The sequence below is a fragment of the Rhinolophus sinicus genome, chromosome 7, assembly GCF_057876585.1.
Source record: "Rhinolophus sinicus isolate RSI-liver-muscle chromosome 7, RSI-T2T, whole genome shotgun sequence".
In the NCBI taxonomy this organism is placed as follows: Eukaryota; Metazoa; Chordata; class Mammalia; order Chiroptera; family Rhinolophidae; genus Rhinolophus; species Rhinolophus sinicus.
In genome coordinates, this window is record NC_142507.1 from 5,426,444 (window position 1) to 5,450,830 (window position 24,387).

At 33.8% G+C, this 24,387-nt stretch overlaps 2 protein-coding genes and 1 pseudogene across 8 annotated transcripts in view; 1 reads left to right on the forward strand and 2 right to left on the reverse strand.

Annotated features, from left to right (window-relative positions):
- The window catches only part of IL7 (interleukin 7), a 46,010-nt gene extending 41,307 nt beyond the window's left edge, over positions 1–4,703 (forward strand). For 2 of the 4 annotated variants that reach the window (XR_016021676.1, XR_016021674.1), the window contains 3 exons: positions 1,178–1,845; positions 2,642–2,938; positions 3,401–4,703. Coding sequence is in view for 1 of the 4 variants with exons in the window: in XM_088799357.1 (XP_088655483.1) it covers positions 1,178–1,297 (120 nt within the window). In the remaining 3 variants the exon portion in view is untranslated. Of the gene's footprint in view, positions 1–1,177; positions 2,027–2,641; positions 2,939–3,400 lie in introns of those variants that run through there. The other 2 variants (XR_016021675.1, XM_088799357.1) reach the window with 2 other exon arrangements.
- A 1,045-nt stretch (positions 4,704–5,748) lies between these two features.
- Positions 5,749–8,725, reverse strand: LOC109444319 (nucleosome assembly protein 1-like 1 pseudogene; annotated as a pseudogene). Its single transcript, XR_016021673.1, has one exon. The product of XR_016021673.1 is annotated as a nucleosome assembly protein 1-like 1 pseudogene (transcript).
- A 1,792-nt stretch (positions 8,726–10,517) lies between these two features.
- The window catches only part of ZC2HC1A (zinc finger C2HC-type containing 1A), a 35,202-nt gene continuing 21,332 nt past the window's right edge, over positions 10,518–24,387 (reverse strand). For 2 of the 3 annotated variants that reach the window (XM_019725612.3, XM_019725604.3), the window contains exons 6-9: positions 21,658–21,754; positions 20,872–20,971; positions 12,565–12,672; positions 10,518–11,078 (exon numbers count right to left, since the gene is read on the reverse strand). In XM_019725612.3, the coding sequence (XP_019581171.3) occupies positions 10,913–11,078; positions 12,565–12,672; positions 20,872–20,971; positions 21,658–21,754 (471 nt within the window). In that variant the 3' untranslated portion in view covers positions 10,518–10,912. Of the gene's footprint in view, positions 11,079–12,564; positions 12,673–15,657; positions 15,775–20,871; positions 20,972–21,657; positions 21,755–24,387 lie in introns of all 3 variants that reach the window. The other variant, XM_074318402.2, reaches the window with a different exon arrangement.

Genomic DNA, 24,387 nt, shown 5'->3' on the forward strand with positions numbered 1-24,387 from the left:
CACATCTTTATCCCCAGGGTTACAGAGACAGAATCATGGTTCTTTGTTTTTAGTCTTTTTAATGAATGTTCAATCTTGGTCTCTGAGGAAAAGTCATGAAATTTTCACATCTATGTATTTAAAATCTGCTTAGTCACATAAATGTCAGTTTGTACTTTTTAAATATGTTCTGGGACTCTCATTAAAAATAATATGAGAAATTCCCCTTCATATTTATCTTTGAAATCTGTTGTCTAATCTGTTTAAAGGATTATTTAGAGGTTATGTATTAATGTTATTAAATATATAACTAAGAGTGATCGAATTTGTGACTAAACCAAAAATAGGAAGATGAGCTCAAGACCCAGTAATTATACTTATTTGTCATGTGATCTGGCAGCTTATTTATCCTCTTTGTAGCTCAGTTTCCTCATCTGTGAAAGGAGGCTTAAACTGTCCATTTTCCGTTAAGCAGATGAGTGAAACAATGTGTGTAAAGCACTGAGCACAACAGCTGACCAATACCTGGTTGTTGTCTAAGTGACTTCCCCTGCCCGGTATGAAGCCCACCTCCCAGGGGCTCACGGGAATATAACTGAGTATATGCAATTACTCCCCTATGTCTATTCCATGTGAGCTGTCTCTTCCCCCTCTCTGTAGGTTGTACAGGCAACACTTTTTAAGGTTCTCATCAGGAACTGAAAACTGGCTCATGAGGAGGTGTCCATAGTGTAGTGAAGAATGTTGGGGTGCCCTTAGGACTCCCACTCAATCGGGTAGATCCTTAGTAATCATCTTGGTCAAAATACTCTGGATATTTTCAGTGTTAACTATTCTTTCTACAAAAAATACATTGTATTCCATATTAAAATAATTAAGTAATCTAAAAAAATCTTTCTCACAGAAGTTTGAACACCATTCATATGTCCATGTTGCAGGGGTGAAAATGGCAGCCACTTGGCATAGCTCTTTAATGAATTTTAAACCTCAAACCACAACTTTGAATTTCAGATACATCAACTACTACAACTATAGTTAGAAATCATAGTTTAAAAATATCGTGCAAGATTCTTCTGTTCCATTACACCAAAATTTCAGTATAACCTAACATGATGGAAGTTATAGGTTGAATATTTAAAAACGCATATTTTTATCAAAATGTGAACTTAAAACTTTTTTTAAAAATATATTTCTGTAGGAAGCGAAAAAATCTTTAAAGGAACAGAGAAAACAGGATGACATGTGTTTCCTAAGGATGCTACTACAACAGATAAAAACTTGTTGGAATAAAATTTTGAGAGGCACTAAAGAACATTGAAAAATATGGAGTGACAATGTAAAAACGTGAACTTCAGTTGTATCCGTCAAGAATCTGTCTGCTCATGCAATTTTTGGGGGTAAAATGCCTCCTAGAAGTTACTGAATGTATCCTGGTATAAATGGAATAGAGCAATTGAGAAATACATATTGTGGTACTAGAAGATGGACATAAACAATGGAAACCGAATGCTGCAATCAACGAACTATTTCATATATATGGCGGACCTGTAGCAGCTGGTGTTCATTTTGCAAGACAATCCATGTAAGCTATTAGTTGCAGCAATACTTTTTAAACCTGTTAAAAATTTTCAGAAGAAGACATATGTAATCTGGGAAGTATATAAAGGTTACAAGGATTAAAAATTAACATTGCTTTATTATCAAAATAATTTTGTGGCCTACTATGCATCAATATACTGCAATGACAGTGGAAATTGTCATCGTCTGTGCTGGAAATGTTTCAGAGTTAACAGTGAGATACGGATAATGCCCAGGCGAACGAGACATAAAGCTACACCATAAAGGAGTCCAAGATACTTAAGAGAGGTACTGAGATGTGATTAAACATGAATGTATAACACAGTACCTCCAATAATGGCATAGCAAATGTTTTAAAATGAAAAGAAAGAATAATTTCACAGAATAGAAAGTCACCTGTTCTAAGGATGCTAAACCATAGTACTGAGTTTCTTCTGTCATTTATGTGTAATAAAACTTGTCTAAATGAGTTTGCAATTTGGGAAGTATATTTTTAAAAGAATAATATATGATGGCCTTTTAATTAATGGAATATGTATATTTAATTTTGACACTATATATAAAAATATTTTCATACAGTATTACAAATTGCTTACTTTGTATAACATTTCTCCTTTAATAATAAATAACCTATGTACTAACACTGTCAGATTCACTTTAACGGATCTCAACAGGTTTTTTTTTTTTTTTATTTCCCAGTTTTATTGGGAAATAATTGACATACAAAACTGTGTAAGTTGAAGGCGTACAGCACGGTGGTTTGATTTACATATATTGTGAAATGATTACCACGTTAGGTTCAGCTAACATCCATTTTTCTCATATAATGAAAAGAAAGAAAAAAGGAAAATTTTTTTCTTTTGCGATGAGAATTTATAGGGTTTAATCTTAACAACTTTCCTATGTATCATACAGCAGTGTTAGCAATAGTCTTCATGCTGTACCTTACACCCCTAGTACTTATTTATCTTATAACTGGAAGCTGGTACCTTAGAACACCTTCTTCCAATTGCCCCCTCCCTCCACTTTCCTTGTCTACTAACTAGTCTGATCTCTTTTTCTGTGAGCTATTTTTCTTTTTTAGATTCCATATATGAAGGTGTGACAATTAAGTTTGCGAACTGATCCTAGAAAAAAGTGCTACATGCCTCATTACTGAATATCACTATGGTCACCTTGGAAGTCCTCCCCTTGGGAAGCTATGCACCGATGCCAGCACCTAGTCCACCCTTCAAAGCAATTTTGGAATTCTTTTTCTGGAATGGCCATCAAAGCTGTCCTCGTGATGTCCCCTTGATGTCCTGAATGTCATCAAAATGTCTTCCTTTCAATATTTCCTTTATCTTCAGATAAAGAAAGAAGTCACTGGGGGCCAGATCAGGTGAGTAGGGAGGGTGTTCCAATACAGTTATTTACTGGCTAAAAACTCCCTCACAGACAGTGACGTGTGAGCTGGTGCATTGTCGTGATGCCAGAGCTCCTTCGGGACCATTTTTGCCCACACCTTTCTCATGCTAAGATTTTCAGTTAAGATTTTCCTGACTGTTTCTCTATCAATGTTGACTTGGTCTGCTATGCTTCTCCCAGTCAGCCGACGATTCTGACGCCCTATTCAACTAATCTTTGTAATGTTTTCATCACTTCTGCTTGTTACTGGCCGCCCTGACCTCTCTTCATCAATGATGCATTCTCTCTGCTCAGAAAAACGTTTAATCCATTTGTACACGGTCGTTTTCTTCATGGCATTATCCCCATCAACTTGGACTAACATGTCTTTGATTTCACTTCCACTCTTGCCAAGTTTAACAAGAAATGTAATGTTTGTTCATTGCTCCAATTAAAGCTCAGACCTGGTGATGGCACACAGACACACGGAACAACAGTAATGAACGCCACTCAGCAAGACACCGCCACCTGTCGACACGAACTCAGCTGGGAGACACTGATAGACCAAGGTTATGAAACTTCCCGAGCTGTTTGTACAGTGCTGCCAACGTAAGCACACGGTGGCAAGTGCGCGAACTTGTGTCAGACGTTGTATAACCTTTGGTACCTTATTACCAAGAATGTATCAGCATGAGACTATTAAACGTGTCCTGCCTAAATATTTTTCCATACTTCAGATTACTCCTTCAAGTACCTCTTATAAATAAAATCACTAGGTGATGGGGCATGACTATATTAAAGACTTTTAAAGTAAATTCAGTCAACTTTTTAAAAACATTTATCAATTTATATTTCCACCATCAGTGTATAAGGTCATTCATCTTAATGTCCCATTGCAGTTTTCAGTTTTAAGATTGCTGATTTGATGAATTAAACCAGTATTTTATTGTTGAGTATACTCACCAGTACTTAACACTACTTACTGGCACCCTCCTTTTCCCAGCCTTATTGTTGCAAATTCAAATAGGCATAGAAACTGAGATTCTTGGAGAGAAAAAGAAAAATAGGAAAGTGAAAGCATTGAGTTATGGGAGGTTAGATTGAACACATGGAATTACCAGTAACTTGTACGTAACACCGTTTTTTCTCATTCGTCAGGACAAACGTAGTCCACGTTTTACAGCGCCGGCGGACCTCACCACCCCACACATCCTTTCCGCTGCCACGTGCATTTTACCCACTAAAAGGTCATATAGCTCTCGCTCATGGTCTACCAGGTTTCCTCCTGGTAGGGACATGGGAGAAAAATAGAAAACAGGAAATGTGTAACTTGTGATGAGAAAGCAGCTCCATTTTCATTACTTCTGCAGCATTTTGTTGGCACCTTTATAACAAAGTACTATTAAAATAAATCTTGTTTTTTGTCCTAAGTTGTAATTGCCTGTTTACATATCAGCTTCTCCAAATAAATTATATCAACTTTAGGGCAGAAACTTAATCACATCTTATTTCTCTTGATTCTTAGCGCTTCATAGAATGAAGACCATAGAAAGCGTATTTTAAGTGTTTGTAAGTATACAGCTTCAGCTTTGTGCCTCTTACATTAGTGGGTATAACTACTTAACTGTGTAAGTAGATGTCAGTCACTGTCTTATGTTAGATAATGTTAAGTAAGTTAGGCTAGATGATTGAAAAATATCTTAAGGAAGAGTAGAACTGTTGTACAACTAAGATGAAATATTAAAAGCAATACAGGATTATTTGGTAATGTGCATGAATATTATGTTTGAGATGTATAATTTTGCCAACGAAATACTCAGGTAAATATGAAATATTTCTATCAGTTCCAGGCACACTGTTGCCCAAGATGAGCTAGACTAGGTTTCTAAGAAATCAACATGTGGATTATCAAAATCACAACAGAAACACAACAAAAAACAACTACCTCTTATAAATCTCTGTAATTTCATGTTGCCTCCCCCCCCCCCCAATAAAAATTCATTCCTATATTGCTGAGAGGGCTTTAAGATCAGAGGCTGGAAATATTATCCAAAAGCACCCCCTAGTGGTCAAACCGTATAAAACTGATGAGTAGCCTGACAATAATATTTAAGTGAAAGAATTTAAAAATGAGACTAAAAATAAGTGTGGCTGTCATTCACTTTGTTTTAATGATTCTGCACTGCTCTATTCAATAATATAGTCAGTTGGAAAAATCAACCTCTCAGTACTAAAAATATACTTACCCTATAAAATACATATACCTGCAAATAGACACAAGAACCCTGCTGCCTGTAGCTGTGTACCTCTTCTATTATTTTTTTGTTCACCTCTAGCCTAAGGAAAATTGACAATAATTTAAATAGGTCTAATCTGATCACATTTTAGAGATAACAAAAAACTCCGGTATAAGATTTTATATATGATGGCTAAACTATTAAGTACTCATAACAAATACTTTTTGCCATTAAACTGTATATTATCTAATTAGAAACATCGGTAATGTTTCTTATCAACTTTGACTTCACTAAAATTTTCAACTGCTTAATTTTATTGGCTGTGAAGAGAATGCTTCTATGCCTTAAGAATCTTGTGCCAAAACATATTTAAAGATTTTGAGGTCAAAAACACTTCAATAAAATAGTAATAGTTTCTTTAACAGCTGATGGCATGCATAACCACACACACACACACACACACACACACACACACACACAAACAACAACAAACCTGCCAATAAAAAGCCACTCTCATTTAAAAAGTATGTGTTTTGACTTTGAATATTTTCTTTTTAATTAAATGCAAATTTTATTAAGGATTTCAAATTACATGTTTCAAATTTCCAAAATGGAACAGAACCATTGGAACCATTGGAATTGGAAAGATGGTATAGATGAACACTGATATCCCTTAAAACTCCAACTTTATTAAGAGAACAATTCTGCTGCAAAGCACATCACCCTCATATAACAAGATATGGTATCTATGCCTTCACTTTGCAATAGCTATTTCCTAACGGAATGGGGAAAAAAGTAGATTTGCTATTTTATAAGTTCATTAAAACTGGAATTGTCTTTAGATTAAAAATTTTTTTTAGTTCAGCTGTGTTCAAATGAGCTATGGGTACAAAAGAAAATCAGCAAAGAATGTCTAATCAAAGCAACCAAAATCATTTTGAAAATGAAGAGGGAAAACATAAGGTGCTTTCATGGCATATTTTTTTCCTACAAACTATTGCAATTGGTTAAGGATTTCCAGTAGTTAATTAAAATCTCAGGAGCAGCATGAATAATACTATAGAAATAACAAAATGTGTTCACATTCCAAGATCTTAATACTAAATTTTCAAAATGGAAGCTTATTACTTCTAAAAATGAACTTAATGTAATTTTATTAAGTGCAGAAACCCTAAACTGTCCTGTAACTACAATCTAATTAGTCCACTCTGTCAAAGCTTTTAAGCTCACCACAAAGAATTAACAGTAATTAGTCTGAGGTATTTTAAATGTGGCTCTAGTCTCAAATGTAACAGCATTCCCCCCTCTCCCCCAAAACTGGCCTTACTTCTATTTTAGTCTCATGATCTCTGCAATATGATTATAACTAAAATACCTAAAAACAATTCTTGGACCTTTTGAAATAGTTGGTTATCCATCTACTTGTATTAAAATAGGAGTCACACAAAGAGTGTTGCCTGACTAGATCTAGAATCAAGTACGTAACTTGTTTTCCAGTTTATCAAACCCTAAGAATAAAATGCTGAATATCACACTTGTGGTGCAAATAGGTCCAAACTGTTAAGCTTTTAATAGGTTGAGAAACATTTCATAAAATGTAATGTTCCTAACACATCTGTGAGGTAGTTAAGTAAATAGTGCTACCCATTTTAATACCTAGTAAACAGAAGCATTGGTAAATAATGTAATTTAAGCAATAAGAACTGGAATTAACCATAGAAGCCTGGGGCCCTCTCTCATTCTAACTAAAGGACATAGAACTTAACATGTTAATCTTTCTTTAAAACAAACTAACATCACTCAAGATTTTGTCTCTTTTTTTACTCTTATTAGGAGATGCAGTGCACCTCTTCCAAAGTTGGCACCCTTTTCCTCAATATGGTTAACTGGATACAAGGCTTAATTCAAGCTAGGACTCTGCTTCTACCTGAATTAGTACAAAAATAAGACATTTTCTTGTGAGAACTAAAATTATATTTGACGTGTTTATTTTAGGCTGCAAAAAGAAGCAAACAAACAAATACCAAAAAATGTGAAACAGGCTTGTCAAGTGATAAAAATTCATCCTTTCCAGGGAAGCAGAAGGTAGACCAGTGTAGACAGATTATCCATCCTGCTTCACTGCTGCTTGCACTCTGCTGGGTTTTGAACCTTGAGTCACAGTCTGGATCATTTTCCTCACCTTCTTCTTCCCCCTTCCTCATCTGCTTGTTCACCTTTATCATCATCATCATCATCATCATCATCATCATCATCTTCAGTAGCTTCTCCAGTCAAGTACAACACTGATTTTAAGATTATACACTCATGTAAAAAATGATCCATGTCAAAGTCTGCAGCAAGGCTGGCGTCAGCATTATCACCCAGATCTCCACTCTCAGGGACTTCAGGAGGGGCAAACAAATTAAAGAATCATTGGAAACTCCTTTGGTCACAGTATGAACTCTTATACATCCGTGTTTCTGCTTTTTAATGGTTGTCAAAGGGACATTCTTCCCTCTTTCCCAATTTCTCTGGCCCCCTATACAGCCCATCTTTTCTGGTCCATCAAAAGAAAAGGGATCAGAATCATCTGGTCCTAACCTCATCCTATATGTCATTGTCAGCAGCTCATTTGTGAAATATTTACTGGGTTCAAAGTGAAACTCGCAGACAAAACTCATAGGCTGGCCAGCGTCTTGAGAACTTTCTTTAGTCCCTTTCAGTGCTTCAGAATAGGTTCCTCATGTTCTGAACCGTATCAGCCAGCAAGTCAACATTCCTAAAAAGTCATCCAAAGTTCAGGAATTGCCTTGGGGTCTCTTTTTCTTCATTCTTGCGTCACCTTCAGTCTTGGCCTTTTCTTTCAGCTCCTCCGAAATTTCATCTTCCTTATCTGGTTTCCATTGACTTTCTTCTTCTGTAGGCTCATAAAATTAATGATCTCAGATGGCTTCTCAAATAAACGCTGAGAGAGAACAGCGCACTTTCTTTCAAGGTCATGAAGTTCCTCATAGAACTTGGCTTCTATCTGTGCACATTTACCTTGAAGGGTTTTGAGAGCAACCACTAGCTGTTTAACTGCCCCAGACAAGCTTTCAACATCATCTCCTGCTGGTGTTTCTACCAGATCGTCAAGTCTTTCTTGAAAGGCTGCGAGGATCTGAGGATTTTGCGTCATCGAACAGTCAGCTGACGTGCTTTGATTTTTGTTTCTTCACCTTGTTCTTCTTCTACTTTTTTTTCCCTTCTACTTCTTCAACATCAGCCAAATCTTGATCAAGTTCAGGCTGTTCTTTGTTATCGATGTCTGCCATGTTGTAACAACGCCAAATAGCACGGGAGCCAGGCGGCCCGAGCTGTGCCGGCGGTGACTCAGGGAAGCAGTGGGAAGAGCAGGAGGTGGCCCCCCCGAGCAGATGGCACTGAAAATGTTCGAATATTTTCTTCATGTTTCTGTGTGTTCCTACCTTTCTACCTATGTCTGGATAAGGCATCAGTGAAAAACAACTAGCATTTTTTTTTTGTTTCATGTCTTTATTGAATAGGTTCAGAAATGAAAACATTGTTTGTAATATATAAAAACAGTGAACAAGAGAAAACAGTCATAATAATCTTTTTCAATCTAATAGCTTTCAGAATGATATATAAGCAATTTTTACATTTTAATTTAAGCTTACAATCTTTTTTTAAATTCTACCACACTGGCAAATACTTGTGAAAATAAATAAAAATAAAATAAATGATGCACAGATCTAGGAAAATTTCTTAAAAATTGAACTATTGCACAACAAATCAATGTGAGAACATATGCCAGTAATATAAAAAATGCATTTAAATACAATGTTATAACATGTTTCATAATTCGTGAATATATTCACCTACTTACTATTTATAATAATCTGTGTTCTGGAATCGGATGATTCCTTAATGAATTCATTTTCCAGGTAGTACATTATAACATTTACTTGCTACTATAAAATTCAGTGAGAATCAAACATGTGCCACCTTATTTAAGCCCATTTATCTACCCTTTCCTTGAGCAGACAAAAATTTATGTGGTCTTAAAAAATACTTGAAAGAAAATAGAACTCCATTCTAGATAAAACGAGAGTTAAAAGTTCATGTGATTGATGACAATTAGGACAATTAATGCAAGTGAAACGACAATTCCCATTACCATTAAGTTTATATCCCCTGCCTGAATGAAAAAAATGACTAATGAATAAAATTATAAAGTATAAGCATAAATGAATTTCAAAGAAAATTATAAGCCACAAATTTCTACATTGATTCTTATAGTTGATCAGAATCATAAACAAGAAGCTAGAAATTGCCTATAAAAGATTTGCTTGTGCTTTATAATATGATCAAAGCTATTAGGTATGATTCAACAGAAATTACTACTAAATTACTGAATATGGCTGCACAAGCAAAGAGATTTAGTACTGAATACTACGTTACATTGAATGTAACAATGATAAAAGCTGTATTTTAGCCAAAGTTAAAGAAAGAGTATGATTAAATTTTTGTGAATGTTTAATCACATAAGTCAGGTGTGCATTAAAGCAATGCATTTTCAATGCCTTGTGATGTGAATGGTGTTTCAACATTAAAAACTAAAAAGAAAACATGAGTAGGAAAAATTAGATATTTTTTAACCTAATCATAACTACATCTGTCTATATACTTCAAGGGACTGAATTTGAATACTTTAACCTCCATGCCCTGCACTAGTCATTATTTACCAAAATTATTATTTATCAGGTGAGGTGATTTGTTTTAAAATCCATTATAGTAATTTCTTCTACATTCAGAAACATAGAAATAAACATGAAAGATTTTGAAAGAAATTTTTGCATTTTTATATTAAATAATTACATGTTCAACCTGCAAAAATGAAGTAGTAAATTAAAAATACTCTTTAGTCATGAGATTATAGAAAGCAAAGAAAAGTGAAACTTTCGAAGTGCAGTTAGAAGTAAGAATATACTTTCAACTAATACATAGAGGTAAAACAAAACATTCTGTTTAACTAGAATAAGATACATTTGTGTTTTCAGCCTTGTGTCTCTGAAAAGGAAATTGCATAATTACATTTTCAGAGAATGAGTAAAGATATTTAAATTATATAATTAGTCATACACCGAGTAAAGGGTAACATAGACCTTAAGGTTTTTGGTTTTTATCCTATTTTTAAAAATATTTATAAATGAACTATTGAAGAGCTCTATAGGAAAATGACCTCACATAACTGTAACAAAATATTCTCTTCAATTCCAAAATTCCAAGCATCTCGTCCTACTATAACAGATACCAATAATATGTGAAAATAGGCACCAATAATAAAAATGTTTATTTTGATTTTTTGTTCAAATAATAATCAACCTGAAGCGCGAAGGGCCAAGCACTAGGGTCTGAGGGTTTGTAGACGTATACTTACTGGATTTTAACGACAGCAATATAAAACTAATACCTAAGTTAATGATTCCACTTGAAATTATTTTCTGACAGATAAGTAAATATTTCCTTGAATGGCACAGTTTGGGGTATCAGGTATTTATTATACATTTATTATGTACATATATACACACACACACACACATATTACATAGTCAAAGGATTATACTCCAAAAATTGCTGGAAAAAGTATTTTGAATAATTTTAGCACAAAATAACTAGAGGAAGTGCTCTAGCTGGAAGCAGCAAGTCATAAAATTCTGGACTTAGCTCCTTTTCTTTCGGGATTTTGTTCACAGAACCATTCTTCGAATGCCACATTCACAGCAGAACTTTGCCCATTCTACAGGGTATTTAGTCCCACACTCATGACAGAATTTTGGTAAGTGTCCAGATGAATTTCCTTCATTGCCTTTAATGTTTCCACCATTGAATGAAGATATATAGTCTCCATCTGGCCTGGAGAAGTACAGGAAAAAAATAGAAACACAAAGTTCACTTCAGTTGTTTTCAACCCATAACCCTGGGAAAAAGGGCATATTAAGTATAACTAAAAGCTTTCTTAATCTCATTTTTAATATTCTTCTAATTCAGATAAAAAAGAACCTCTTTTTGTAACTATTAAAATTTGAAGTGTTTTATTTGGCATTATATTTGTCCCTAAATAATGTCTTTAAATCTATCCTCTAGTTCACTTCTTGTATATTGTTGTGACTTCTATAATTTAAATGATCTTTTGAGTTTTTAAGTTTTTTTCCTTATGTTGAGTTCTGTTTGGTTCTTTTGCAAAGGTGTTCAAATCTTTCTGTGATAGTATACTGTTATTGTTTATGAGTCCAATTCTCTGTCTTATTTCTTTACTTTAAACAGACTTATTCTATAAGCAGTGTTTGATGATTTCAAAATCTTAAGCAATGGGTGCTTGTGTTTGTTTTCTGTTACCTCTTGTGACTGCTACTTTCTTAGTATAGTTTGGAATTTCCATGTGTGTCTTGTAAGTCAGAATTGTGAGCTCATGTTTGCTTCCCTCTGAGAACCTGGAAGCCTAGGTTAAGAGCATTTCACACCAGACAATTTGCCTTTGCTTTTATGGGCTCTGAGGGAGCTACTACACTACGTCTACGTAAGTTATCTGTCCAGTTAAGAATTTCTTAGAAAAGGCAGATACTGTACTTTTAACCCTAGACTCATGTGAACGTAAGCCTATAGTTATGAATGATCTGGGAACTCTTATATTTTTGTCTTGTGGAAATTTCCCTTACTTTTCTGAGAGCTAAGTATCTTGCTTCATGGACCTTGCCTTAAACTTTTCTGCAACATTTTGTGGACTAACTTCACTCCTTTTTCACTGTTATGTTTTAACTCTCAGTTTTCCTTTCTATTCTTCTTTCATTTAAAAAATATTGTACCATACTGTACATCATGAATTTATATACCTTGCCTTAAAACTTTCTGGAATAAGTTAGGATCTCTATAAAAAAATAAGTATCTGTAACTGGGACAATTTCATTATATGCTTAAAAACAGAATGAATGTCAAAGTTACACAAACCTTGTGACAGAACAGAAAGGGAAGTACATGGATAGTCACAGCCTCAGCAGGGGTTTAAATTAGAATGCTGCTGAAAATTGTAATAGTACTGGTTTAAAGAGTCCATTATTCAACTTGTAGAGGTAAAAATAACCATGATGCAGTTAAAAATGCAGATACAAAGAACACTACTGAATTCAGTGTAACTGAACAAACTATCCTTGAGAATTTACAACAATATTATCAGGTATAGGAAAATATGATTGATGTACAAACTATAGTGTACAATTTAAAAGCCAGATTAAATTGTATAGCAAAAAAAATCAGATTTTGTATAAAAGCCTGATACATATTTTTGTAGGCGGTCGTGGAAAACTGTATTCACTTTTAGTTTACTTAGTAAAATAAAACATACCTGGCCATGTAGCTTTCAGCATATGTTTTTCTCTTGCTTGTAAGTACCGCTGAGGCAGGATTTCGTGCCAAACTAGGTGGTGTAGAATTTCGAGGTTTGATGTTAGTTCTAGAAGGGTGGCATAATGAAAAAGTATTGAATAGTAATCATTTATTTCTCAAATTGCTTATTTTCATGATTAAAAAAATAATTAGAAGCTGTTGAGAGGTAAAGTCAAAAGATTAAAATCCAAATAATTATTTTAAATATGAAAACAATGGTAGTTAATAGTAAAGATAAACCAAAGCATTTTGCATTTACTAACACTATCCTGATGGTATAAAAGATCAATTAAAATATGTACATATGCTTTACATGAAATTTGTAAGTTAATAAGTCTGAAAAGCTTCAAGTTTTTTGAAGTTTAAAATATATAATTTCCTCAAAATGGAGATGTGTTCTGTTACTGCCTGTGAAAGAATAACCGTTAAACAATATGCTAAGCATGTGAGATGGAGTAAAAGACTAAACATTACTAACAACTTTAAACATGAGCCGGCCACTTGAAGGGCTAATAGTTTATTTTTGAGACTATATTTTGAGAAGCAGCAACTAAAATAAATGGGTTAATATAATTTTCCCTTCAAAGATTTAATTTCACCAACACACAGCCTGGCTATCTGGCATCACTGGAAGAGTTGTGGTTTGATCATCACTAAATTCCCTTTCAGAAACTTCAGGAACCAAAGAAAACTTAGAAGAGTATATGGCGTTATAATGGTAAAAGCATAGGCTTTGGGATTCTGATGACTCTATTCAAATCCCACTGCTACTGCCCAACCTGGTGATAGTGGTCACCCTCTCGGAGTCCATCATCACTTACCTTATAGGAAGTTACGAGACATAACTGTAATTTATTTGAACATTTGGAATAGCTGATGATGATAATTTCATTACCACTGTGGCTACTGCTACTACTACAAGTTAACATTTATATTATGGTGCCCACTACTTGGTATAGCCACATGTCTCATTGCCTTCATATATAAACTTATTTAATCACCACAGTAATACTATCAAGTAGGGAGACTTAATAACTCCCTTTTACAACAGAGGCAAAGGGCAGTTAAGTACCTGACCCAAGGTGAGACAGTCAGTATGTTGCTGAACTTGGGGTCAGATGTTCAATAAATTAGTTCCCTCCCCCTCTTGAGAGATTTACTTGAATCTTTTCATTTCAGAGATAAGCAATGTTATGTTAGATGAACATGCAGAATACTTTTTAAAATTCCTTTAGAACAGAAGTTCTTAAACTTTGGCTGAGAGTCTTCCATCTCTACTTATACAGCAAAGTTGGAGAGAGTTTCCTAGAATTTTAAATAGTGACCTTGAAAATACATACAGGTAATCTGTTTTTCAAATGCCCACTACATGCCAAATATGATGTCAGACATGATATATACTTCGCTTTGTTTAACCTTCACAAAAACTCAAAAGAGAACGCATTTTAAAGCTGAAGAAACTCAGAGTCAGAGAGATTCAGTAATTTGCAAAGCTATTGCATGATCAGAGTACTTGAACTTGCATTTAGTGGGTCATATTACAAATCTTATATTTAAATGCAATGTTACCATTCAAAGGGACGCTGCTTTGAATAGTTATTTTAAATTATTTCTAAACTTCTACAGAAATCACCTTGGGGCATGCATGGGTTACCCCAGACCTCAAATAACCTTCAAATGGTCAGTGCAAGTCCATCTTGAGGTGTATTTTACTCTCATATAGCCCCTGTACGGATGTTGCTACAGTCCCTTTTTAGAAAATCGATCTCTAAACAATCATTGCCAAAGAATGGCAATTCCTCCAGTGACAGTCATGAGCAGAGGAAGCATTTTTTATTGTTTGGCTCTAGAACAAAGTCCTGTTAGAAATCCTATCACTTTTACATAGTATGTACCTGAGGTATACAGATAATACAAACACACCCATACATATACACACACACAACTTTACCATATCGATAATTTAAAGTTGTTCAAATAATTAGAAAATAAAAACATTAGAGAAAAAATACGATTATAAATAATAGCTGCCATTATTAAATGTCAATCAGGTATTTTTAGTAACATCTAAGAGAGAGAATCTGACTGTTAAGAACCGTTCTCAGAGACTGGGAAACAGAGTCCTGGTCAGTACTTGAAACATGTTGCCCCCGTCTCACAAGGGGAACACATTTTTCTTCCTGGCCAGAGTCTGAACAGTGGAATCTGCCCGTTATAGTTCAAGAAGTTATAAGAGAAGCTTTAATATTAGAATTGCACTTAATGCAGCTTCCGGCTAGTCAATGGTTCCTGCAGGTGTAGTACCAAAAAGAAAAATGGCTTAGGGCCCAGATCGTTCCTTCTAGGACTTATCATTAACTGTTATACTTAAAATACTCAGGGCTGCTGCGACTATCTTCAAGACTTCGCCCATCTTTATTTTACTGTATATCTAATATATTTGTCAACTTTAACAAGTAACTTATTAGGCCCTAATTTCATCACTTTAAAAATGAAAGGCCTAGACTTGTATTGGAGCCCAAGCTAATGAACCGTGAAGTTTTATGTGTTCCGAAATGACTGCCATATCCTTCCCGTTTTATGTGGAATTTATAACCATCCACAAAGAGACTGAAGATCCCTAGATTAAACGCTTTCTAGGATCTTTCTTTCCCTGCCTTTTTATAACAATTCAACAACTATGAGATAATCGAGCAATATTATATAACATATATGGCATAATCCCTATATTCTTTTCAAAAATATTACTCCTAAAAAAAGCTTCATAAAAAATAACAATTATTGAAAGTGACTACTATTTCAACCCTTTAAAAATTAAAATTTAATGGAATAAAATGTATGCTCTTGAAAAGCTTCAGGACAATAGAAATGTTCACCAAAAATCAAAGTGTTTTAAGTCCTAGAATATTATTTAGCATTTCTTGGCTTAAAAACAATTAAAATAAGAATTTTTTAAAAGTATAGGCATATATGAGTTTATAGTATTCCACTATATAAAGCTTTTAAGGAAATATCTGAAAAAGATTAACCAAACGGAGTTACAAATACTTACTTGTAAATGGGAAATAACTCATGTCTTTTGACGGCACTGTATGATTTTGTATCACTGTCATACAACCTTTGTACATGTCTTCCAGTTCGAAGTGGAGGGCCTAACTTGTCCATCTTACTATTAAAATATATAAAGGTGTACCCATAAGGAGATTGCTATTGTTTGCTTCTGGGTATATATATATATATATATATATATTTTAAATGACATTATTCTGATTCATCAGAAAGTCCCCACACCCCCAAGCTCTTAATTATCTGACTGCCGGGGTAAGGACCAATGTCAAAAAGAATCCTCAGATACGTCACACAATGTCCAATATTAAATATAAAAATTCTGAGTATTAGGCCACCCTACCAGTTTTGATGAATTTCCAAATAAATGCTACATTTACACATAGCAGGACAATGCAATCAATGAAGACACTTAAGACAAAAACTGTTTCAAGTAAAATTTGTGAAGCTTGAAGTGAACTGAAAGTTGTTCTAGTAAATAAGACAGATCTGATGCTTGTTCTTATGGAGTTCCCAAATAATCTCATTGTTTCCCTTCCCTGAATTCATAGAACCTTTCTCTTTTTTCTTCTTTATTACTTTATCATTTCCCCTGCATTTTAAAATTCTAAAAATAAAATAAGAAATCATATAAATACTTATATCTTTACCCAATTTGACTTTCTAGCAAAGAATAGCTATCTCTGAAATTTATTCAGAGAAAATAAAATATGATCCTATGTGAACAAATATGGATGGTAATTGTGAAAAATCGCATGTAAAAATGTTAAGAGGCCAGACCAAAAGTATAAAGGAGTTCCACCTAAAGGATAAGGGAAGAATTGCTGGTTTGTAGATATATCATTGTACATCAATCAAGTAACAATCTCATATACACGTACAGTCACCAACCAATGTGCATTCATAGGAGGGAGCAGGGAAAATTATGAAATCAGGAGAACTATCTTATTTTAATATAAGACCGGGTCTTATAGTACAATAAGACCGGGTCTTATATTAATTTTTGCTCCAAAAGACACATTAGAGCTGATTGGTCCGGCTAGGTCTTATTTTCAGGGAAACACAGTATATATTTATATATATACACACATATATATAAATACACAAACAATTCAAATGTTACTTAAGCTAAATGTAAGTAAATGTTATTCTTAAACTAAAAATCACTTAAACTTCTGCTATAACTTGCTACTTTATACTATGCTGATATCAAGGTAAAAGCATACAAAACAACCTAAATTTATAAATCTCAATAGTATAATCAAGACTGTACATATACAAAAATTTACACATATCAATATGTTATACCGTGGGTGCCAAAAAATATATGTATACATTTTAAGAGATGTTAACACTTTTGTCACCGTTGTTCAAGCAGTAGTTAGCCATAATCAGAACTGTCTGGACGCTGATGGTAACCACTTTGAGTACCTCTTGTAATTGCAGAAGTCAAACGTGACTTGTATTCATTTTTTGTTATCAGTATATATTATTATAATTTTAATACAGGTTTTTCCTTTCTTAAAATGTATATACTTTTTTTGGCATCCTCTGTATATAAATGTATTGATATATAAAATAAACATATCTAAATATATACATATAAAATCTTGATTACACATATATTTTTGAATACCATGTAATAAAGGTCAATGTTGGGGTAACTAAATAAATTTTTTAAGTATTAGTTTGTGAAAGAACTTTCAAACACTTAACCCTTTCTCTAAACTACACAGGACATAAGATGTAACAGATCATTTCTCATGTACCATCTCCACATTTATTTTAGAGAACATAAACACTTCCTTGCTCATGTCTCCTTTTCTATCAAACCCCTTATTTCTGTGACTCAACCTCCAGTAGCTAAAGATAAGTAAAAGCAGTAAAAAGATGAGGGGAAACTGGGGGAAAAAAAAAATGAAATCTCTGCAAAAGTGATATTATCAAAGGGAATTTAAAGGCTTCAATCCACATTCAATTTCTGTGTTAAGAAATGCTCCTTATGTGCATTCTGTTGCTCCAAAGTAAACTGTTTTTCCCAGTAACTGAACAGAGATGCTTTGAAATTTCATATTTTAGCTATTGAAAATCATTAGCTGAACTATCCATTTAAGCTGGTAATTAACCATTAAGAAAACACGATTCTCAAAGCATGGCTGTGTGAACTTTGTGACAATTCAAATGTGGCAATATTTATTTAAAAGCTCTGTGTTTCACCATACTTCTAAAATCTAGGATTAGAGATAGACATCTTTTAGAATAAGGGAAAAAGTTCTACTGGGTTTACATTTTACTTTAAAAAAGAAATCTGTTAAAATCAGTTGACCCACAGATGATTATTGAGAAATTAATTTTCAAACATGAGAATTTTTACAAGTGTAAAGATAAATTTTTCCTGTAGTATGACTCCAATATATGCTAAATATTACAGACCACTGGTATGCATGATTAAAGCTGACCACAATAAAGATTATGTATATGCCAGGCTTTAAACAATCCCAAGTCACTGAAATTATTCCATTTTACTAATCTCAGAAGATGCTCAATTTCTTGAACATTTCAGTTATTCCTTTACTCGATCCTGAATCCTCTGTCAGTGAAAATAATAGCTGCCATACAAACTTCACATAATTATTCCTTTAGTACCAGGACCGTGACTCTATGATGTGCCAATAGGTTGACAAACGAGGGATTTAATTTATTAATTCGTTACTTTTTTCATTTATGTGTCAAAAATTTATTCTGTGCTTATAAGCTGGGCATTATACTACATTTTGTACTTTCATCTGTAAGCAAGAGGGCATGCAAAGCTTTACCATCACACAGCTTACAATCCAAAGGGAAACAAACAGATCATTATCTCAGTAATTCTAAAAAAAGAATGAAGTCTGCCACTAGACAGACAGCCATGAATGGTTCTATTTCATACAGTAACACAGTAATGTTCCAGTTAAGATAGCAATATGTTAGCCAGAAGCAAACACCACCGCTCTCTTCCCAGCAGCTAAAAACATTCCTTTAACATGTAAGGATCATATATAAATGGACAATTGGGATTTGAACAGTTATGTTTGATAGTTTAATATGACGTAGGAGAACCAGAAATTTTAAATCTTCGTGGCCTTATAGGAGTACATAATATAAAATTATGGGCTCAAAATCTTTGATTGTTAGTAAAAACGTATTTTCTCCCTGGGATGATGTAAATGTTGATCAGACTTTGTTGTCATTATCTAACCAGAGTCACAGAATGTTGTCAGAGAGACACAGAAAAGAGATATAAAAGGAGATCAGCACAAAGTGATGCAGCTATTTAGTGGCAAAGCAGGACCTAGAAGCTTAGTTTTCTAATCCAAAGTCAGTGCCCCTTGGGATCGTCCCAGCCAGCTTCACAGGCCCTATTTAAGAACACACGGTATCAGTTCAACTTAATATTGCTATTGACAAAATTAACAGTATGATAGGAGACGTACTGGAAATTACCAGCTTTTAATTCATAATCAAGTATAAATGAAACTATTAGCTTGGTGCAAAAGTAATTGCGATTTAAAAGGTTAAAAATAACTGCAAAAACACAATTACTTTTACACCAACCTAATATAAACAATACTATAAACACTGGAAACTAATGTGAAATGCAGTTCTCTCTGATATGGTTAAAAATGCTTTGTAAAGTTAAAACACATGGTTTTGTCTATCTTTAAAGTCAACTCAGTAGAGAAAAAAAATCAAATCAGTTTTTATCACTGGAAGATGAGAACCTTTTACTTTTCAACTACCTGTTCTACTGATAACCTCTCTCTTTCTTGAGGACAGTCTGTCTCTTCTCTTTTCTTTTTGGAAGCACACCAAAAAGCAAAAAAAACAACAACATTTAAATAATCAGATCTTGTTAGTTGATTTTTTTCTTTTTCTACAATAATTAAATTCCCTTTAGCTCTTGCACTTTCTATTATAATCCAAATTAGGAAACAAAAGTCAAGTACTCTTATCTGAGGTATACCCTCGTATATATTTCATACAAACTAAAATAACAACCTATACAAACTAAAAATAGTATTTCCTAAAGTTGGTATTTCCTAAATCAATTTAATGAATATTTCTAAAGCTATAGACATAAGCCCTTATTCTAATGGTCGTATAGCAATCCTTAATTTTCTGACATCAAAATGGAAGAGAAAGTGAGTTTCTATTGGAAAAGGAAGACTTCTATTAAAGTCTCTAGTGTTACCAACCATTTCCCCACATTAAAATAATTGTTGAAAGCTTAATTATGCTACTTTAGTGAAAGCATGTATGTAAAATTGTAGAAAGATAAAAAGTACTTTGGAAAATAATGAAGTAAAAGGAAAAGAACCACCCACTATTAACATTTCAGTGTATTTTCTTTTTTGTCTACACACATTTTCTAGTTTCTACCACAGCAAACATGGAGTTTGTATCCTGTAGTCCTCTTGTTATAGCAGAACCATCCTATTAAAATTTATGTATATTTTATGGTTGCATAATATCCCTTTATAGATTTTCCAAATTTGCTCTTCCAACAAAGCTATACATACTTAGGTGATTTTGTATTTTTAACATTATAATAAAAACACCTGAAAAGAGACCAATGTTTAGAGCTAAAAATACCCCAATCTGTATCCTCTTCCAACTCTTAACACCTGTCTGGCTTTGAGGAAATCACTGTGCTTCTGAACCTCTCATCTTCTGGTACTGGGGTGGTTTTAATAAAATTATACGTAAAATATCTAGCACAGTGCTTGATACATAAAGCTTGGTGAATTATGGTTATTACAAAAATCTTCTGTATTTCAAATGATTTCTTTAGATTCTCAGAGTAAAATCATTCAATCAAAAATGTTTTAAAGACTCTTGATAAATGCCACGAGATTTTTGTTCTAATATGGTTATACTAATTTAGACCATCAATAGCAGTGATTGTATTTCTGATCAGCAATACGTTACAGGACAAAAGAACTAAAAATTAAGGTTAACGAAAAAGCCAATTATTCAAGCAAAATAAAACCTTAGTATTTTATGTGTATGTATATATATCATATATATAATTATATATATATATACACACACACACACTATATATATATATATATATATATATATATATATATATATATATCGTATATATATCGTATATATATCGTATATATAAAATAAATTAAGTTCAATGTAGACTTACCCAGCATGAGGGGCTGCTATCCCTTTATGGGAGGGAGATAAGGTCTGAAGTTTGTTTCCCAAAGAGCTACTAACTGAAGACACTTTACCTGAAGGCACACCTTGCAATAAAAAAGGCATTGGTTTTAATGACACTTTAAAAAAAATCACATAAAACAGAGCATCTGACAAGGAAAACAATGCGTTAGTGGCAATAATCAAAACAAGTTATTTAAAAATGAAGCTTCCAGGGAATAACATATATCATCCTTCATTTCTAATTTCTTTATTTCTTTCTTACAAATTACATACAAATAACGGTACAATGTAGAGGTCAATATCTTTTTCAAACCATTAAACATGTGTCTATTAAATACAACTGGCAAGTTTAGATTTAGGTAGAAATGAGGGAAAAATACTCTGGTCAAAGAATCAAAAGAATTTGGTTGACTATTCTGAACAGATATTATATCAATAACATCAAGGATACACATTTAATCTAAAAAAAACTATAAAAATATCTAAAGTAGAAGCTATTGAAAGTTACATTATTTTTACTCAGAAATAACTACTTATCCTCCCCGTCTCTTGCTAATTATAATCTATTTTAATAATCAAGAATAGAATACCATCTTCATTTCCTTCTCTACCAACAGTGTTTTTATAACAACAAAAAAAAAAAAAAGAGAAAGAGAGTGATAGGGAGAGAGGGATGGAGGGAAGGAGGGATGCAGGGATGGAGGGAGGGAAAGAGGGATGGAGGGAAGGCAGGAAGAAGGTAAAAAAGTTTTTTCGCGGGTCTCATTACCTCCAATAGTTTTGCTCATGCCACTCGGCTGCGGTAATCGTGAAGATCCTGGCGTAGTTCCAGGAGAATTTGACTTTTTAAGTGCAGGTGGCTTATACTAAAATAATAAAAATAAAATATTTTATCAACATCATTTTTTATTATGGATTGTAAACTAGTATTTCAAAAGCTCACATTCCCTTAAATGAGCGTTCTTTTTAATAGCCACTGAGTTCTCCACACTGAGAAAGTGTAGGTTAAAATGTCAGCTCAGAGACGGGTTTGCTAAAACATGTTCCCTCTCAAAACTGGTATACGGAAAGTGAGGCTCGGATGTCTCACCGCTAAAATAAGAGCAACTCTTGCCAGTTCACATGCGCGAAAAAAACGGTTTAGTCAAAAATATTCCCTCAATGTTAGATTTTTAAACTCCAAGCAAACATTAACAGAAAAACTTAGAAACACGTGTGATGCTCTCGGTGGTGCTTTAAAGGTCAAGACTTTTACATGTTCCTGGCTATGGTTCTGTATTTCGTATATGTAATCCAGCCATATTTCCTGATAAAAATTGGTAGCATTATGTATCAGTCTGGACAAGTTTTATAATAGCTGCCGTTTAGATTTCCCTAATATGAAGAGAAAGAGCTAATTCTGGCTTCACTCTTCTCACCATATCTTGTCAGATGAATGGGATATGGGTTGAGAAAAGATAGGGTATTTCAGCTTATCTTGTCTATTTTTATTTTTTCTCCATTCTCTAGAGGGATTGCATTATTAATTTTATTGTACTGTCACTTATGAGCAAAATTTTGCTCAGTACTGAATACAAAAATATCTTATCAGTCACCTGCTCCAATATAAACAAACATGCTCAGGATTACACCCCAACTCAACAAGAGAGCAGAAATTAAGACTCGTGCCACGTCCAGTATAGCCCAGTGTTTCAACTGTAAGGTCATCAGCGTGCTGGCACGTGTCCTTGCGATTTAGCCTCAGACATTATTTAAACGCTCAAGACTTCATGAGAAAACTGGTTTTAACCTGATTTTCACAAATCAAATCATATTTTATACCAATAATCAGAATAAAATTAGTCAAACATTACAACCCTTTGAAATTCAGTCTTGACAAAAAAGAATCTTAACAAAAGGGACACACACACAAACACAAAGAGCATGCACATCTGGAACTATTATGCCAGAAACTGAAATTTGTTAAGCACTTGGGAAACAGAAAACCTTCAGTAACTATCAGATGAACAAATGACTAGAAGACTCTGGAGATGAGCCATATAAAGACAGTTGCTTGGAAAACCTAAGAGGTGTTTCTGGTTTCAAAGGGCATCTGTTAGTATCAGTCTCTCCCACTAAAATACCCATGAAGACATTAGGCAAGATTTTAAAACTAACAGCAATGACTTGTCAAAATATCAGACATGTCTACTAAAAATAGGGTCCGCACAACTGGGTTAAGAACTGAAGACCCACTCATTTGTGCCAACTACCAAAACACAGCAAAAAGCCCAGCATGAACACAGGGAGCTGATGCAGTGTATCTCCTATGGAGAGGTCAGTGTCCAGGCAGGACTCAGACAGCAGGGACCTGATAGCATCACGTACCAGGGACTCAAGATTTTTATGTACATATTAGAATTTAGTAGCAACTAGGTGGCTTACAAATAGAAAAAGGCTGAATATTCCTTTCAAAAGGTGCTTTGTTTTTCCCCTCTCTATATTAGGCCTCCTACCATTTTACTGTTTTATTGTCAGGTTTCCTGAGATATCCAGAACCTAGCCCACCTTATCTATCACCTATAAGATTTCCCAGGACTTTCACCCAGAACGAGTCAGGTTAGTTTTCTCACTGAATCCACATACTACTCTGAATGCCTCCTGTGTAAAGCATATTCAACTGCCTCTCAGTAACGTGCTGTTCCCCTGACCTAGATAATCTGACTCCTTCCTTACTGAGCTGTATTTTATCTATTTTACAACATCTGGCTGAAATTCTACCAGTATTATAAGTTTTCAGGATGAGTCTAGCTATCAACAATTTTGGATAAATTCATTTTAATGGCACTGTACACTTCATTAAGTATTTGTTAGGTGCTTATTTCATGTGTTTTTATACAGATCACAAATGTAATAAATTTCCTTAGTGTTTATATTTACAAAGATGTTTTACTGAAATTGCAAAAAGCCTAAAGAACGTGGAGGACATTCATTTCTGATACAATGGTAGAAAGCGCTATTTGAACCAAACCTTCAACTGAACACGGAAAATGCTCAGGACTGATATCATTGAGTGCTGATAAAAATGAGGAACAATTGCATTCTCCTATAATGCTGGTGGTAACGTAAAATGGTACATGCATTGTGCAAACTGTTTGGTTATTTCTTATAAAATGTAAATGGACGACCACTGTATCACGCAGCCATCTGCTTTCAGGTATTCACCCAAGATAAATGAAAATGTATGTCCACACAGACTCGTACATAAACATTACTAGCAGCTTTATTCATAATAGCCTAGAACTGGAAACAATCCAGATATCCATCAATAGGTGAATAAATAAACAAAATGTGGTGATAATACAATGAAATAATCTACTCAGCAATTTAGAAGGATGAACTGCTGACACATGCAACATGCATGAAACTCAAAATCATTTTTCTAAGTTAAAGAAGAAAGACACATAACAGTATATATGTACAAGTCCATTTATACGAAACTCTAGAAAAAGAAAACCAA